The 20,312-nt window shown below is 33.9% G+C and overlaps 1 protein-coding gene across 1 annotated transcript in view; it reads left to right on the plus strand.

The window, feature by feature from the left end:
• Positions 1 to 20,312, plus strand: part of Sse (extra spindle pole bodies like 1, separase) — a 207,686-nt gene that overhangs the window by 113,158 nt on the left and 74,216 nt on the right. Inside the window, exons 12-13 of the mRNA XM_085815136.1 lie at positions 524 to 766; positions 13,832 to 14,096. Coding sequence (XP_085671262.1) covers positions 524 to 766; positions 13,832 to 14,096 — 508 coding nt within the window. The remainder of the gene's footprint in view (positions 1 to 523; positions 767 to 13,831; positions 14,097 to 20,312) is intronic.

The following is a 20,312-nucleotide window of genomic DNA, read 5'->3' on the forward strand; positions in this document are numbered from 1 at the left end:
TCAGTCTTAGGGAACTCTATCAAGAAAGTTTGGAGATTGCTTCTCAGTATGAAGAAATAAATTTTTTTGAAAAGGCTACAATATAAGCAAAAGATTGGGAATCCCTGTTGTACAGGTTTGAGCATAATAAAAATGTTAATGTTCTGATTTCTGTTCAGTAAGAATGGTTACAAAAGGACATCAAGTTGATATTATTTGACAGACAAGCTCATTTTACAGTTTTGTAAAAATGTGAATACTGTTAATTATTAAATTGTATACTATTATTGAATTAAAATATGTATATTGTGAATAATTTGTGATGTGAGCAACTGTGTTAAGGAAAAATATAAATTATGTTACTTTAGTTACCTAATTTGGTAGCTTTATTTATTAATTTTTTTGACTTATAAAGAATGTTTATAAAAAAAATAAATTTTATGTTTATAAAAAATACATTTTTGGTTTATAATTTTTTTTTAAATATATAAAATTTTAAAAGTGGTATATAATTTTTAACTGTTTTGTATATTTCTTCCCACAGGATTTAAATGAACTCAATGCATGGATTCTTTTATGTGAAATTTCATCTACTGTGGGAGATAAAGAGCGTAGATTTATTGCTTGTCTATCATTATTGAATTTCTTCATCAGATTAGGGTATTTGGACTTATCAGCTCATTTCCTGAATGATATTGAGAGTAATATTTATTGCAGTGAAGAACTTGAGGTTCTGAAGTTTAAGTTTCAACTTGTTAAATCTAGGTATAATCTCCACACGGGAAAGGTAAGAATATCAATTTTTAAACCTAAACTTGTAATGCTAATATCTGTTTTTAAACTAGTTAATCTCATTGCTTATCTTGAAAAGCTAAAACTGTTCTTTTAAGTTTATTGTCAATTATTTATCATTTTACCTTAACCCTTTCAAGCCCAGACCTTTTTGAGATGGGGTGGGGAGTCCGCAAAATATTATGTAGAAGTAATATACTTACAAGTTCATACTGAGTCATAGAAATCTGGATGTCATAGCAATTGCCACTATCAAGTCTAAAAATAAACAGTTGTGTGATAAAACACATCTAGACAAGCCACCAGATGAGCCCTTTGACAGTTAATAAGAAAATAATCTCGTAAACTTCCTTGTATGGCCTATTAAATAATACACATATTTTGTTTCACTTCATCCAAACCTATTTCCTCAAATTTCATTAGAAATATATTTCTAATTCAATCAGTTCAATTCTCACTTTGCGGCAAGGCAAAAATGCATAAAAACTCTATTAAAAATTGTAAAATACAGATAAACCTAAAAAACAAATGCAATTGAAAGCAGTAAAAAAAAATTACAATTAAATTTACTGTTAATTCTCTATTTTAATAAGTTTCAAATGTAAACAAATGGTGTTCTTGCTAGGCTTAGCACCACTTTTAAATTGTTGATAATTCTACAACTATTAACATAACATTAGTGGCACTTCCTTCTTATGAAAAGAAGGAAAAGAGCTTAGGCAAGAATTCTACAACTATTGCATGCAGACTAACTAAAGGCATGAAAACCTTAACCGGAACATAAGAACAACATAATTCAATCACTTTTATGCAAAAAATGCACAATTTAGCAACTTATGAGAATAAAAAAAAACTGGCCTCACCAAGATGGGTAACAGAGTGGCTATATATATAAATATACACACACAAGTTTTATGTGATGGTTTGCTATAAAAAAAGGGAGTTGCACAAAATGCATGTTATAGCAGCCCCATATACAAAATTTCAACATTCTACAGCTACCCATTTTTGAATTAACCTTTTGTAGATGGATGGCCAATATATTGGCAGTTGTATTCCCTGTTTGAATGGACGGGGTTGTCCACTTTATTGGCCATGTCTTTTTCCCCCATTTTACAGGCTGAAAAGTGGGGTGAAATGTCAAATTTGACGTCCCTGGGTTTTCAACCACTTATCTCTTTCAAAGATCTCCCTTTTGCGACATAGATGCACCCCTCTGAGAATCCATTAAACTACACAAGAATCTTTGTTGAAAATAGGAGGTGATTTCTTAACGGGGGGAAAGCATTCAGTTCAAGATTTCCTGTCTTTTGGTAGCTTTTACTGCTACCAAAGTCCCGGCCTCAAAAGGTTATGCAAGATGCATACATACATATGTGTGTACAGATGTCAATAAAAAAAAATCTGATGTGTACACCACATGACTTCCTTGCATGAAATATTAAATTATATGCGTTTTCTCTTGCATTTCATTTAAACTTATTGGATTGAATTAAATCTACATCGTTGATGGTGCATACACCACAATAGAATAAATGCACTTTTTAAAATTCACTATATTTGTTTACCATAGCGACACTTTGGTGCTAGGTTCACTTAATAGCGTTATATTTCATCGATATTATAACTCAGAATGTATATAAATTTATATCATTTGAAGAATTGTCTAATCGTTGCCAAATGCGTCTATTCAAATACTGTAATAAATCTAAAACGATGTATAAAGGAAATTAAGCAAACAAAACAAAAAAGAAAAGTTTTTCACAGACTATTCAGTATTTCTCATCCAGTTCTCACTTCCCAACAAGGCAAAAATACATAAAAACTCAAAATATCTATATTAAAAATTACAAAGTGAATCTGAAACACTTATTTCCTTAAATAAATTCCAGAATGGATTAAGTATGATTTAATTCACAATAATAAAAGAAGCCGTAATTTTTGTTGTTGCGAAGCTTAGTTTTTTTAGATTTATATACTTTTTGTGTGGCTGATTGCAACCGAAGTACGAGGTGCACATCTAGATGTTATAGCAGTCCTACGTACAAAATTTCGACGTTCTGAGGCTACTCATTTTTTAGTTATGGAAGATACGCACGTACGCACAGACAGCACGAAAAATTCTCTTCAGAATTCATTTTAAATCAGTTTTATAATTTTTTGGGGGGAAAAGATTCCTTTATTCTGTCCTTGCTTGCGGATGTCATGCAAAAACATCATTAAATTGCATTGAATAGCGGTCAAAATCGATATTTACGTTGAAATATGATACCCAAAATTTTTCGCGAATACAATACTTCCTTTTTACTTCGTACAAGGAAGTAAAAATTCAGTGTCTTCTGAATCCATTTTATAATCCATTTTTTTTTTTTTAAAAAAGAGTCCTTTATTCTGTTCATACTTGCACGTGTCATGCAAAAACATCATTCAAATGGATTCAAGAGTGGTCAAAATGGATATCTTCGTTGAAATATGATACCCCAAATTTTTCACAATTACAATAGTTCCTTTACTTCATACGAGGAAATAAAAAAATCGCTATCGATAAAATAGAACTGTGCGTATGAAGGTGGCAAACATCACCAGCAGGGCCAAAAAGATTAAAAGTTACCTATAACATAGCTACCCGCTCTCCCAAGTCTTGTAGAATATCAAATCTTCCGCTGCCCCCCTTTTTTTAATTTTAGCTTTTATTTAAAAAAACTACCAAGGAAAGTAATGGAAATTTTATTGAATTAGTGAAACTTAAATTCTGCAGTTTCCATTTTCTCTACCTTCAGAATTTTCAGCATAATTTTTCTATTGAATTTTCTTGATTTGAATTATCATTATCTACTGTAGTTGGTCGTAGAATTTTTTTTATTAAAATTTCACCAATGTTTAATCGGTTAATTTTTGTATTTCCTTTTTTTTTTTTCACATCTGTACATTACAAAGTTTATCAGTACAGTAGTGTGTGTATCAAAAGAAACCAAGTCAGCAATTTCGACCCCAATGGGCAGAAAATTTGATTAAGAACGACATAGCCAGAATAAAGCTGAGGAAACTTATTATGTACTGTTCAACAAAAAACTCGGTTGTAAGTGGGCACAACAGGGCAACCTAGCACTTGGTATCTTGCATGATCAAAAATTAACAAAGTAGTTATGCACACATTTTTCTCAGAACATTATAAGTCTCTATGATTTGTAAGCCTATGTAATGACACTCTGCAAAGCAGAAGCACAACAGTAAGCCTCATTACACAAAGTATCATTAATAGTATAAGAACCTCTTTCAATAGTACCTGCATACATTTTTTTTTTTTTTTGTTTGTTTGTTTTTGTGTGTGTTCAATTGCAATTGCATTTATATGCACTCTGCATCTATGTATAACTCTTGTTTCATTTTGCTGCTTATTGTTACAACAGAATTCAGTCTTCGCTTCAATTGTATTGTAATTATTAACTTGTTCAATTCTATTATCATAATTTCTTCATTCAATAGCGTAAGTGATATTAATAGCACCTTCAATGCATTGTTCAATAATCTTCTGTAAAGTTAGCCTAAAAGTGGTATAATATATGATAAGTATTCTAAATGTTAAGTCATATATCTGTAATGCAGTCTCATGTATCTTAGATTGTAATACTGTAACTGTGCTTGTTAAGTCCTAAATTTAATCTCTATTTGAATGCAGGACCATTAGTGATCTCACTTAGTCGGTGATTAGCACAAGATTGTATAGCCTGTGAAGACTTATGCATTGCTGTAAATAGCCTTGTGAATTTCATTTTCATCATGTGTTTGTAGCAGTCTGTTCTGCTGGCTCTCCTGCAGAGGGAGCACAGCAGCATTAGATCGCTTCTGCAAGGAGGACAATAATGCTGTGAGGCAACTTTTATAGTCGTAGGATCAGCAGACCTCTTCTGCAGTGTAAAAGTAAAACTAGTGTGTGTGTTGCTAGTTAATTTTATTTTCATAGTATTTAAAAATAAAAAAACTCTTTTTTCCAAGTCAGCATAAAAGTTTAAGATAACTATAATATAAAATTAACCAGAGAACATAAAATTTAAAATATCTAATTGAATTGTAATATATTTTACTTTAGAATTGCATTAAAAATAGTTCAATAACCTGAATAAAGTGAATTAAGGTAAATTTGGAAACAACATTATCATGCAGCTCAAAATCCATCCAAAACTCCTTGATTTTATTATTTGAAGACTGACATCTGTGATATGATAATTAAAATGTTTAAAAGTAAAAGTTCTTACTGAATCTCATTTATGGATTAGCTGATGAAGATTTTCTTAAATATGAAAAATTCAGTGCAATTTTAATTCCCTGCATTTTTGCCAGATCATGCGATTTTTCATACGTTTGCTGCTTCTGGCAAACCTGTGCTACTGAAATTTATGTTAATGCAATTTTGCTAATTTTCTGATACTGCATCATTTGCTTGTGCTATGTGTTTGTTAATACACTGCATATTATAGCAGTATGATTTAATACCTTAAAATATTTTTAATCTATCATAAAATGTATACATATTAATATAATGTATCTGTTAAAATTAATGTTCTGTTATCGGGATCAGATTCAGATACTGCCAAAAGCTAATGATCTGGCAAAAAATTCAAAGCATAAAGGTATCCACCGAAATATTTAAATTATGATAAATAAAATATGATACGGTTAAGTTGAAAAAAATTCCAAGGGAAAAATAAGAGATATTTGTAAAATAAATAAATAAAAAAAAATTAATGCAAATTAACCTCTTTGTCGGACATAGCGCATCTAGCGCGTTCAAGTGAAACTTCCTCAGGGCAACCGTAACACGCCTCAAGCATTCTTCTACGTTTTAAAACTTTTAAACGTTTAAAACGCTTTCTAAATGTTTACTTCTTTGAGTTTTTATTTTTGTTTGTTCTAATACCTCCTAGAGGGTAGCACTAATCAGGCATTCTATTTCTAATTGAATCTGCTCCGGGTTTTATGAATATTCGCACCATTTTACACAAGATACAAGACAGTGAGAGGTGGCTTCAACGTCTACTCAGCAGAAAAAGAGAAAAAAATGAGGTTGTGAATTAGAAAGACAAGAAGGATATACGTTTGATGAGTACAGTCCACAATAACTCGATGATTGATGATGGAACACGGAAAAAAACTGTAAAAAAAAAACCAATAATTGTAAAAGATTACAACAACAAAATGGGAGGAGTGGACCGCCAGGATCAGATGTTATCAAATTATCCTGCTGTTAGAAATAAGCAGAGATATTATTTTTCCATTATGCTTTATTTCCTTATAATTTTACTTAATATTCATTGACATTCATCCACTACGAAAGTCATGTTTAGAAAGTTATGATGCACAGAGAAAACAACATTACACGCTACGAAAAACAGACAGCCACTGGGGGGAAATTTTCGTGGACAGGAGAGGACGACGAAAGGGTTAAACAACTTGCCCCTCCCCCCAAAAAAGGAATCATTTTATAGTTTTTCTCTCCCCCCTTGACTGAATAATTCCTCATTCCTGAGGAAATTGTAGGAAAGATATTTCATTATTAGGTAACATTGTAATGATTTTAGCATTACAATGTTAAAGTAAGCTTTGGTGACTTCATGTGAACCAATCTCTTGGCGAGTTTAGCAATTTGATGCTTCCTGTCCCGATAACAGAACAGTACCAAATTAATTTATAATAAAATCTAATAGTTTGATTAGGTTTAAGTAAAAGTTAGCAGAGGTGTTTGTGCTCCGTGGAAACCCCGGAATTCCGGGGATTTTGAACTTCGATCCCCGGAAATTCCGGGGATCGTCGTTCAAAAGTAAGTAGGAATAATAATGAATTATTTATTTTGATCTGGGTAATTTTGTTTGCTTTGAAAGCAGAAAACGCAAGGTCAGTGTGTGTGGTAAAAACTTTTCCTTTCTTTCTCCAAAGGCAGTGATAATGTGTGAAAAAAGGGAAAAAACTTCTTTTTTGTTCTTTCCTTATTGCGAGTTATGACTCATTCCCCTGGTTCTCGGACATTCTCTTCTGGATTCTTTTCGGCAAGTAGGCGCGGCAGAAAAAAAAGAGAGACACTTCTTTCACACAGATGTGCGATCACGTGACTCTGAGTTCAAAGGTCTTATCTCTCCTGGCGGGGCGCCAATAAGTAGAGAAGGGGGATTTTTTGCAGTATTAGCTATTTGTCATTGATCGCTTCTCAACTTTTTTTTTCTCCGCTGTGTAAAATTTTCGTTTCATTTATTGATGCACGTGTAAATTTTTCGTTTTGTTTATTGAAATATTTTTTTATTTATGTACGCAAGAGAATTTCACTATGAAATTTCTCGATATAAATAGTGATTCAGAAGTCAAACAACAAAAATCAGCGTTAATTTACAAAATTTTCACAGGACTAGTTTAAATGGTTTTACCGAACCATCATCTTCAGCTGCAAAACCGCAAATGAACAAGATAGGAAATAATGTTTAGATAAGATAAGAAAGCCTGGACAAGAATAAGCAAGTGGCGCCATCTGTTGGCGAAACCAGAACTAAAACATAATTTCTCTAAAAGCCGAAGGCAAATTTGGATTGGAATTAGGATCGTTAACTAGAACAGAAAGATTTTTATGAATGTGAAATGCCTCTAGAAAATCCAGTTCTCCAATGGAAGATGTTTTTTGAATAATTTTGGCAGCAGAAAAATTGAAAGTGTGATTTTCAGACCAACAATGTTGAGCAACAGAAGACTTCTGTATTTCCTTTTTTCTAACATATGCCTCATGTTCTTTGACGCAAAATTTTAAGGCTCTCTTAGTTTGGCCAATGTAAATTAAACCGCACTGGCAAGGAATCCTATAAATACCCCAGGAATTCATATCCGGAATGGGGTCCTTGAGTATAGAAGTTGGAATTTTATTGATGGGAGAGTAAACAACCCGAAAGTTAAATTTCTGCAAAATATGTGCAACTTTATAGCTAATTGATGGAAAGAAGGGAATGACAACAGAATTTTTATAATCTCCTAAAATAAGAGTGTGGCTTTTAGTGTGTTGAGATGAGAATTTTTTAACTGCTTGATTAATAATGTTGGGTGAAAAGCCCCTGTCAATAGCTATTGCTTTTAAATAATTTAGTTCTTCATCAAGGGCTAGTTTGGAGGAGCAAACTTGAAGAGCACGGAAAACATAGGAATAAAATGAAGCTAACTTTTGTTTAGTCGGATGACATGATTTAAAGTGTGGTGGAAAGGAAACTGATGAAGGTTTACGGTAAACTGTAGTACTGAAGTTGGATGTGTTACGTGTGACCAGAATGTCGAGAAACGGAAGAGAATTGCAAGTCTCAAGTTCAAAAGTGAAGTGAATAGCAGGATCAATAGATTTCATTGTTGAAAGAACTCTATTTAAATCATCTTTATTACCTTCAAACAGGATAAAAGTATCGTCTACGTAGCGGAACCATGCCGGGAAGTTTAAAGTTTCAAACAATTTTGATTCATAATAATGCATGTAGATATCAGCCAGGATGGGACTGAGGGGGCTTCCCATGGCTAATCCCTCAGTTTGCTTGTAATATTTATTTTGGAAAACAAAATGTGTTTGTTTCAAACAGAGTTGAGTGAGAGAAATTAGCTCATCAATTTCGATGCAAGAGAAATGAAATTCGCGAAGTCTGGTTTCTAGACATCTTAATGCACCCTCCACTGGGACATTGGTGAATAATGATTTTACATCAAAAGAAACCATGAGTAAATTACGAGGAGAAATGTTTTTAACCTTTTTTACAAACTCTATTGAATTTTTTATGGTGTAAATGTTATTGTCTAATAGAGTGGAAAATCTAGAAACTAAATATTTAGCTAATGGATACGAGGCAGTACCTAAATTTGATACAATAGGGCGGAAAGGAATACCACTTTTATGAATTTTGGGAAGAGCATATAATCTGGCACAATTCGCAACAGATGGGATAAGCGAATGTTTTAAGTTGCTTGAAATGATTTGCGAAGATTTGATCACAGTTTTTATTTTATATCCTTCACCTTCGGACTTATCCAAAATAAAAACTGCGATCAAATCTTCGCAAATCATTTCAAGCAACTTAAAACATTCGCTTATCTCATCTGTTGCGAATTGTGCCAGATTATATGCTCTTCCCAAAATTCATAAAAGTGGTATTCCTTTCCGCCCTATTGTATCAAATTTAGGTACTGCCTCGTATCCATTAGCTAAATATTTAGTTTCTAGATTTTCCACTCTATTAGACAATAACATTTACACCATAAAAAATTCAATACAGTTTGTAAAAAAGGTTAAAAACATTTCTCCTCGTAATTTACTCATGGTTTCTTTTGATGTAAAATCATTATTCACCAATGTCCCAGTGGAGGGTGCATTAAGATGTCTAGAAACCAGACTTCGCGAATTTCATTTCTCTTGCATCGAAATTGATGAGCTAATTTCTCTCACTCAACTCTGTTTGAAACAAACACATTTTGTTTTCCAAAATAAATATTACAAGCAAACTGAGGGATTAGCCATGGGAAGCCCCCTCAGTCCCATCCTGGCTGATATCTACATGCATTATTATGAATCAAAATTGTTTGAAACTTTAAACTTCCCGGCATGGTTCCGCTACGTAGACGATACTTTTACCCTGTTTGAAGGTAATAAAGATGATTTAAATAGAGTTCTTTCAACAATGAAATCTATTGATCCTGCTATTCAGTTCACTTTTGAACTTGAGACTTGCAATTCTCTTCCGTTTCTCGACATTCTGGTCACACGTAACACATCCAACTTCAGTACTACAGTTTACCGTAAACCTTCATCGGTTTGCCTTCCACCACACTTTAAATCATGTCATCCGACTAAACAAAAGTTAGCTTCATTTTATTCCTATGTTTTCCATGCTCTTCAAGTTTGCTCCTCCAAACTAGCCCTTGATGAAGAACTAAATTATTTAAAAGCAATAGCTATTGACAGGGGCTTTTCACCCAACATTATTAATCAAGCAGTTAAAAAATTCTCATCTCAACACACTAAAAGCCACACTCTTATTTTAGGAGATTATAAAAATTCTGTTGTCATTCCCTTCTTTCCATCAATTAGCTATAAAGTTGCACATATTTTGCAGAAATTTAACTTCCGGGTTGTTTACTCTCCCATCAATAAAATTCCAACTTCTATACTCAAGGACCTCATTCCGGATATGAATTCCTGGGGTATTTATAGGATTCCTTGCCAGTGCGATTTAATTTACATTGGCCAAACTAAGAGAGCCTTAAAATTTTGCGTCAAAGAACATGAGGCATATGTTAGAAAAAAGGAAATACAGAAGTCTTCTGTTGCTCAACATTGTTGGTCCGAAAATCACACTTTCAATTTTTCTGCTGCCAAAATTATTCAAAAAACATCTTCCATTGGAGAACTGGATTTTCTAGAGGCATTTCACATTCATAAAAATCTTTCTGTTCTAGTTAACGATCCTAATTCCAATCCAAATTTGCCTTCGGCTTTTAGAGAAATTATGTTTTAGTTCTGGTTTCGCCAACAGATGGCGCCACTTGCTTATTCTTGTACAGGCTTTCTTATCTTATCTAAACATTATTTCCTATCTTGTTCATTTGCGGTTTTGCAGCTGAAGATGATGGTTCGGTAAAACCATCGAAACTAGTCCTGTGAAAATTTTGTAAATTAACGCTGATTTTTGTTGTTTGACTTCTGAATTAGTATTTATTCGGCGTGTTATTGTGTCTTAATAAATAGTGATATTATACAATTAGAAGAAGGTGTCCGGAATGCATTTAGGTGGAATTGGATTGAACGGAGAGATGGTAGTGGGGATACCATCGGCACATGGTGCAAGAAAATAAATGTTGCTGGACAAGCATATTGTGTTTTTTGTAACTCGCTGCTGAAGTATGGTGGGGAAGGATTCAAGGCTTTCACAAATCATTCTAAAACTGTGACACACATAAAATATTCAAAGTGCATTAGACATTCAATGACTTTAAGTAATTATGCTAATTTAAAAAATACTGATGACTTACTGGAGACTGATGCTCGGCCATTGGATATAGTGACAAGAAAAGCACGGCAAGAGGTAATAATAACTTCGTTTATCGCCGAGAATTCTCTTTCTTTCAATGTAGCTCCCAATTTAATTGAACTCTGCAAGCAGTTGAGCCGTGATCAGAACTTGTTGGAAATGTCCAGGACTACTGCATGTTATAAGATGAAATATGGGCTCGCAAAAACTATTAAGGAAAATATCATTAAAACTTTAAAGGAGACTCCATTTTCTCTAAATTTGGATGAAAGTACTAGCAATGCTCAAGAAAGTATACTGCAATATTGGTGCAGATTTATGACAACAATCAAAATGAAGCTGTAGTTCATCATTTTACATCTCTAAAGATGGAATCTTGCAATTCAGAAGCTGTTTTTAAAGCAGTTGTTAATACTATTGAAGATAATAATATTCCATGGGCAAACTTAATTAGTGTATTAATGGACTCATGTAACACCATGCGTGAAAAAAAAAAAAAAAAAAAAAGGTGTTGAAACCAGACTACGATCAAACAAAGCACCCCACTTATTAGATATTGATGGTGACACATGTCACACAGCTAATAACTGTGCAAAAAAATTTGCTTCATGTTTTGATAGATACTTAGAAGATTTGTTTGATGACATCTATTTTGATATGAAAAGCTGCAGTAAAAGAGAAATTTTTTTTTCAAAATCTGTGAATCCCTTGCCATTAAAAAACTTAAAACCTTGAAGAGACCAGACCATAGGTGGGTGTACATTTTATGTGTTTTAGAAAGAATCAAAGATCTGTATGATGCTCTTATTGCATTTTATTTTCACTACTTGGATAAAACTGATAAAGGGGATTATTTTTCTTATGTTGAAACTGTATACAATAAAAGAAATATTTCTGCAGCTCAGAAAAAAATTGTTGAAGGGGTGTATTCTTGCTTGCATTCCCAACAACTCAGAAAGGATGCTTTAGCTCGGAAAAAAAAGAATACTGAATGGGTTATTTGTTATGGAAAACAAAACTTTATTGCATATGACATTATATTCAGCAGTATTACCAGAGCTCAACACATATATTAAATTATTTGAAACAAAAAAACCAATGCTTCATTTAATACATTCCAGTATTTATAAATTGATGGCAAAATTTTTCTCTTTTTTTATGAAGCCAGAAAATATAGAGTGCACATCTTATAATGATTTATTAAAGGTTGATGTCACAAATCCAGAATTCCATCTACCTAGCAAAGTAATATTTACTGGTGCAGAAGCTTCCACTCTCCTGAAGAAATTATCAAAAAATCATCCAATAGCAAAAGAATTCCAAATTTCTCTGATGAAAGCTTATACTAATACAGCACAGCATATGAAACAGAAATTACCCCTTAAAAATTCATATCTAATTAGTTTTACAGCATTAGATCCAGAGCTAAGAGGTAAAACCAGTACAATATTAGCTTTTGAACAATTATCATCTTTTATGTCCCATATTTTTAGTGATAATGAAAAGTCAAAAGTAGAAGCTGAAATAAGGTTATACCAGAGTGATATTGATATCACCAAAGAAATGCTCTACACATCTGATGAAAGTGGAAATCAGGTCAAGTGTACAATTGATAAATATTGGTCTAAAGTTTTTAATTTAAAAGATGATTTCACAAATGATTATAAGTTACCTACATTGGCTAAATTGGTCAAAGTAATTCATTGAACTTTTATAATTAGGTCATTCAATACTTCATAATTGTAATTTTTCATTTCTCTCCCCCCCTTCTCGAAACTCCAAAATGTCGGTAGTAAGTCTGTAAAAGTTTCAGGGGATTTTTTGGGGTCCCACAAACACCCCTGAGTTAGCAAATGTCAATCTTGTACTCAGTTCTGTCCAGTGATTCTGCAAGTTGGATTGAAGCTTTGTTTAATATTTTCAACATTTGATATTTTAATTACTTCAGTATTTTTATAGAATACAATTTATATGTTTTCACTTTTCAAATGTACAGGAGTATTGTAACAATCTAATGTTAATTTAAACATATATTTATTTAGTATTCCATATAGCATTTTTCTATATCACCTGGACCATCTGTACTGGTAAACCACATTAAAATTTAAAAAAAGGCCTTTTAAGCGACCATCAATGTCTGCACCTTTTCAGATTTTTTTGCTCTCTGTTTCTTTAATTAACTTAATTTAAATCTGTTGTACTTACAACTGTATATGGCAAAACTGTGCCAAAGAAATAATATAATATCTTTTGTATGTCAGTCAATCTGTTTTAGGCAGTTTCTATAAGACGAGAGATGATCATGATACATTTCATACATGTGGATAAAAATATTTACTATAAACATAGTTTTCTTAGTTGTTAGTGTGATAATGGAAAAAAAAAAAAAAAAAAAAAATTGTTATAGTTTGGGAATTTAGCAAGAAAAAAAAATTAAAAAGGGAAAACACTCCTCGTAATGCTGTCATATTAAAGCTACCTTACATTAAAAAAATCACTTTTAAAAATCATCTTTTTAAGCATTTTAGTATTGCATGTTATATGGTTCTGCAAAAAAGGGTCAAACCCGATCACAATGCAGACATTGATTTCTGGCCCTAAAGTAAATATTGTAAACTCAGTCATATCCCTGTTTTCCAAATTCAGTCTCTTATATTTACTTTTTCTTTCTTGAAATTGAAACATTTTCTCAAATTAAAGCCCCTCTGTATATTGAAAAGATCTAGAAAACTAAATTCTTGTTTTTGATCCATACCACAAGCACATTTATTAAAGGTTGTTGAAAGTCTTTATTTTCATTATTTAACAAGTCAGTGTTTTCATTAAAATACAGAATGATCATATTTCAGTTTCAGCTTTATGACTTTTCCTTGGACCTTTTTCTTTTAACAGAATTATTGTTATAAATATTAAGAATGAAATTACTTTTCTTAATGTCATTTTTATAGATAGAATGGCTCTTATTATCTATGATATTTATTTAATGTTTGTAATTTAATTTTATAAGTATCTTTTTCTTGCAGTTTGATGAGGGATTACAACTCCTACAAAGTGTATTAAGCACTTCATCAGAAAAAGGCAGTAAATCTTGGAAAATAATTCAAATTGAAGCTTTGATACTCCAGAGTCAATATTTATCTCTACCTCGGTCAGCATTTACTGATTCCAAAAATTTTGAATTTATTCAAAGGAAAACTGCTATTGCAATAGCAATGGAAGCAGTAACTAGATCTATATCTTTGTTAAAGCTTATAGCTGCGAAACAGTTTCCTGAAACCTATCCTCATGGTATATCATTTTTTTTCTATTCTTCAACAAATATTTGTGCATGTAGATGTGTGTAAATTTTACACTTTCATATTTTGTATCTTTTTGGTCTGACACTTAATGTGGGATATTTTAATAGATGAAAAAGATATTATATATATATGTATGTAATATTTTAATTGCATAGAAGACACCTGTCCTTTTTACTTTCGATAGTTGTCATGGCTGAGGGTCGTGAAGGCATAAAGCTAACAAAAACTGGATTTTGACGAATCACCAATCTTTATTTTCACACATATCAAATTATTTTGGCAAAGATTTACCCAATCATAGTTAAATACGACAATTTTTTATGTACACTAGTTTTAAAAGTACGACATAAGCATCTTGAACAGGAAAGCATAAGCAGCGGGGAGATGTTGTCAGGGCTAAGAAAAAGAATGAAGTAGTTGCTTGTGAAGTAATATTTATACTATTTAGGTGCATAAGTATAGCTAAGCTGTGATTGGTTAATTTTAGGTTTTAGTTACAGTTTTCAAGCAGCATTGTGTAATTTGGTAAGATCTCGAACTGCTAGAAAAGATAAATTTAGGGGGAGAACACCAAATTTTGAGTCAATTTCTTAGTCAATTGTGAGGTTGCCAATTATTTGGATGTGTCGTTATCGTATTTTATTATATCTTACACATACACGTGTATATATATATATATATATATATATACACACATACAGGGGTGGTTCAAAAATATATGTCAAAAGTGTAAAGGCAGGTAGAGTGGACTCTAAATAAGCAGATTTCGTATAGGAGTGTGTGTGCGGTAATGCTGTGTTGAGCTGGTAGAGAGTGTTGATGAGTGTGGTGTATAAAAGCGCTGTGCTAGCTTTATTCTTCATTTCCACATGGATCTCAAGTAGCCTGCATCGTTACACCAATGCAGAGCTTGCCGACATGCATTTCATGTTTGGGACTGCACAAGGAAATGGATTAGCTGCTCAAAGGATGTACAGGGATCATAGAATATTCAAGTGTCTTCTTCGGAAGTTAAGCATGAGTGTATAGTTTTATGCGTCCAGGCGTGATACTCGCATTGGAAGATATTGCAGAATTTCTGCAGTGGAAGAAAGGATACTAAAGGCAGTAGTGGGTAGTCCATTGCCAAGCTCAAGAGCTGTAGGACATGCATTGGGTGTGAGTCATGCAACTATTTTGAGGACTTTATATGAAGATGGAATGCATCCATATCGTTTACAGAGAGTGCAAGCAATGACCCCCTGATGATTATCTTCCATGTCTCAACTTTGCTTATTGGTACCTAGAGCAGACTGCAGGCAATCAAACTTTCTCTGCGGATGTTTAATTTACTGATGAGACTATCTTTATGTGCTCGGGTACATTCAACATCCATAATTCTCACCTATGGGCTCATAACCCACATGGCACAATAGCACACGCCTACCAAGAAAGGTTTCCCATTAATGTTTGGGCAGCATTATGCACAACAATAACTTAGTCGGACTGTACATTCTACCTAGTTGTTTAACTGGCCATATGTACAGCATCTTCCCACAGGAGGTCTTAAATGTACCTTTAGTCGATGTTCCTCCAGCTGTTCATAGATGAATGAGATTCCAGCATGATGGAGCCCCAACTGACTCCAGCCAGAATGTCAAGAATCACCTAGACACTGTCTACGGCCAGCATTAGATAGAACAGGGCTGACCAGTTCCCTGGCCACCGCGTTCTTCGATTTCTTCTTTTGGGGTTATATTAAAAGCATCCTGTAAGAGATTCCCCTCACATCTGCAGAAGTTCCCTGCTTGTCTGTTGCTGCTGCACATGTGCTTGATATGACTAATGTCTTTGTACGCCGATCCATGCACTTCTACAGAAATGGTGCTAGTGGCTGTTCTTTGGAGCACCTATCCCAAACTATTATTTATTTATTTATTTTTTGTCTTTACTTGTCTTTTCAGTTTCCTGTGATTCATACTGCTTTGCGTGCTAGGGCTTTAATATGACATTTCCACACATACATTCCTATATGAAATCTGCTTATTCAGGTCCCTTCTACCTGCCTTTACATTTCTGACATATAGTTTTAAAAATCGAAGTACCAAGAAGGATTTATTGAATGTGACTAAATTTGGTATGCAAAAACAGCTTGATCGAACATGCAAATGATCAAAGTTTCAAGGAACAGGAATTGCAATCATAGCGTGCATTTCTAGTGCACAATTTGTAAAGTATAAAACCAGTAACAGAGGTGGAAGATTTATCTTTTTTTGTTGCTGCCATTGTAGTTCTGTAAAGAAGCAATTAAAGATGCCATTACGACGATATTGAAGACCTTATAGACAACTAAATGACTTCGAATGTGGTCGCATTGTAGGGTTGCGTGAAGCTGGGTGGTCATCTGAGCAATAGGCCACCACCTGCAGCGTACAGAACACTGCTGTGCAAAGATGTTGGCAGCAAGGGTTGCTACAAGGAAATTGCCAATGAAATGAAGGCCAAAGAGCAGATATGCGAGGCATCTGACGATGCTTGTCTGAGAGGACGTTATGCTCACAGAGGCCTTTAAGACGTTTGCCTTTGACCCACAACATTGGCAGAGTCGTCTGAAGTGGAGCACAGCCAATCATTATGGCTGCCATCAGACTTGCATTGTATAGTGTTCAAAGATGAATCCCGCTTCACTCTTGAAGCAGATAACCACTGTGTTCATGTCTGGAGAAAACGGGGCCAGCAGTCCTAGTCAGTCTCTTTTTTACAAAGGCACACAGCCATAACCCCTGGTGTAATGGTATGGGGCACTATTTCTTATGACACCAGGTCATCTTTAGTCATCCTCCCTACATCTTTAACAGCTCAAAGATATGTTGATACCATCCTGCGGCCAGTTGCATTAGCCTTCATGGCATGTCATCCTGGGACTATTTTCCCATAAAATAAAAAATAAAAAAATGTTGATTTATAAACCTTTTGCCAATCTCAAGATCAAGATCAGTTTTCCACAAAAATTTTGATTTTGGGGCTTGCAAATATCATGATGATTTTATGACAAATGTACAGTTATTACAGTATTATCAAAAATAAAAAAATGCATTATTTTAGAAATAAAATATATTTATTTGGTCTTTGGTTATGGAGGACCAAATCTCTTTACCAGAAGCACAACCTGTTTAGTAGAAGTTGACCACTTTTTAGAGTGTGCCAAACTAAAATCCTCTACACAACAACTCTTCAAGTAAACTATATCAGTTCTTAAGTTTTAACAAGGATTGTCACCATTTTCATATCCTTTTTGTTGTATTCCCTTTTCCAATGCTCTTTTAGGAAAAATTGTGAAGGTAATTAGCATCAGAGGTGCTTTCAGCCTCTGGCAACATTTACAACTCCATTGAACCACTCCTTCTAAAGACATGTTGTTTTAAAATATTTCGTAATTATGTTGTTGCATTTTGTGTAGTGTACGTGGGAAGAAATAATAAAATCAAGTATAAAAGGTAATATTAACATAAAGACAAAAAAGTTGTATAAGTAATGTTACTAGGAAACCTGAATATTGATATGATGAACTGAGGAATAGATGAAAAAAATTAATGGTAACACTTAGCGCTGTATTGAAAATTCTAAACATTTGCTGCTTTTAAAAATTTTGTGAATTTGCTGCTGAATACATCTGGTGTAAGCATGAGTTAAGTTATGTTTGATAAAGACAAAAAACGTTTGTATTAGCAGTATTGAATCCAAAAGCAGATTTTGTAAACTGTGAGTTTGGTGAGAATATACAAATTTAACAAACTTTTTTTCTTTATTTTCATTTCTGTCTTTGGTTGTAAACTCAGTTTTAAGATACTGTGTTGTGGAATTAGTTCATAGTGAAAGAAATTGCAATAAATTGTCTGCAGGAATACAATAACCAGTATTGTAAAGAGTACAATTTCTTTGAATCCATAAAGCCATAGCGTTGAAATTTCCTTTAGGACAAAGTAGGTTTATAGATTTAAAAATATATAATAAACACTTATTTAATATATTATAGAAAATAGTCTATTATCTGACACTGAAATAATGTTATCCTGTGACACATTCTGCCAGGCATTCATCAGTTGTCGTTCCAGATCTGCGATATTTTGTGGTACATGAATCTGGTGGCCTACGATGTCCCATACATGCTCGATTGATGAAAGCTTTGGTGACCTTGCTGGCCAAGGAAGAGTATCAACCGCAAGGAGACAGTCCAGAAATATGCAAGTGGTATGTGGCCTGCCATTATCTTGTTGGAAAATGGGCCCAGAATGACGTGCCGTGAAGGGTAATGAAACTAGCCGTAGGATGGTATCAACATATCATTGAGCTGTTAAAGATGTTCGGAAGATGAATAAAGATGACCTGCTGTCATGAGAAATAGCGTTCCACACCATCACACCAGGGGTTATGGTTGTATGCCTTTGTAAAACAAAAGCTGATTGGGGCCGCTGGCCCCGTCCTTTTCAGACACGAACACGGTGGTCATCTACTTCAAGAGTGAAGCGGGATTCATTGCTGAATGCTATATGATGGCAGTCTGAAGGCAGCCATGATGATCGGCTGCGACGCCACTCCAGATGACTCTGTCGCTGTTGTGGTGTCAAAGGCAAACGTCTTAAAGGCCTCTGTGAGCATAACCCCGTCTCAGACAAGCACGTGAGATGGTGGACGGTTCAACGGGAGTTATAAACAGGGATGCAGTGTGTTGAATAGTCGACAATGATTCCGTTGGGGCGGTTCAGGCTTGGCAAACAATCATCCTATTTTGCCTCGCATATGTGCTCCTTGGCCTTCCAGAGCCTTCATTTCATTGGGAATTTTCTTGTAGCAACCGCTGCTGCCAACATCTTTGCACAGCAGTGTCTGTACACTGCAGGTGGCGGCCTATTGCTCGGTATGACCACCCAGCTTCATGCAACCCTACAATGCGACCATGCTCGAAGTCGTTTAGTTGTCTGTAAGGCCTTCAATATCGTCGTAAATGCATCATTATTTGCTTCTTTATGGAATTACAATGGCGAAAAAAAATTCTCCTCTGTTACTGGTTTTCCACTTTGTGAATTGTGTGCTATGATCACAATTTCTGTTCATTTGCATGTTCGATCAAGATGGTTTTGCATACCAAATTTCGTCACCATCGCAAAAGTCCTTAGTGCTTAATTTTTTTTTTTTTTTTTTTTGCAAAAGAGTGTATTGCTAACTTGCTTGTCTAACTTGCATCATGCTGCCCCAGCTGCTCGCCTATAAACAATATTTCTGCAGCTGCACCAAAGGCTGTTGTACACACTGTGGATGCCATAAGGCGGGCATTCCTTGCTCTTCAATATGCATTTGTGAGAGCACATGCACCAGTGGCTCTCCAAGTTGAATACGAGAATTTAGCATATGAGGAGAGCCTTGAAGACCCACTTGACACCCTGTAATGAACTGTTTGACCCAATACATTTGATTTACTTACTAGCTACAGTTAAATTTACTCGTAATCTGATTCAAATCTTCAATATTAATGTACAAGACAATTGTAAACTGTAATTTAGTTTTAAATCCAAAGAAAGTACAATTTTTGAATTGATGTTAATTTTGTCAGCCCTGTAACTGTTAGTCCTAGGGCAAAATTGCGTAGAATAATTTTTGTCGGAAATTTTGTCAGTTTCAGTTTTGTATGTAAAGTATTTTTCAGTAAGAGTGTTAGCTTCCGAGATATAAGCGAAAAACTGAAGAAAGGGACTTTTAAACCCTTCCCCCACCTCGAGGGCTTATTACACACATTAAACCAAGTCTAAAGGAAACGTTTAAGACCATTTATAAAACACTGTGATATTTTTCCACCAATCTGCCTAATTTGACTGAGCTAAATGAGGTCTGTATTGATCTCATGAGAGTCATTGAAGGCATTCAATAGCCCAATATGCACCAGCACTTGGTCTGCATAATCAAGATCCAATTGATTACAAATTTATTAATAAAGTTGATATATATTGATTAATATAAAGTTATATCATGTACTAAGGTCAAGAAGTCATATAAAGTCATAAAATAAATACGAGAAAAAATAAATATTTTTTAATATATAATTTTTTAATGCAATAAGTATAATAATTCAAAGTAAAATTTGTTACTAAACTAACATTATTGACTTTCCCTTTTCTTACATGGGGGAAGCAGGCTATAGTTAAGACAGTGATTTATTATGGAAAACTGC

Source organism: Stegodyphus dumicola, chromosome 4, assembly GCF_044657685.1.
Source record: "Stegodyphus dumicola isolate Sdum_Otavi_A_Nest chromosome 4, ASM4465768v1".
Taxonomy (NCBI): domain Eukaryota; kingdom Metazoa; phylum Arthropoda; class Arachnida; order Araneae; family Eresidae; genus Stegodyphus; species Stegodyphus dumicola.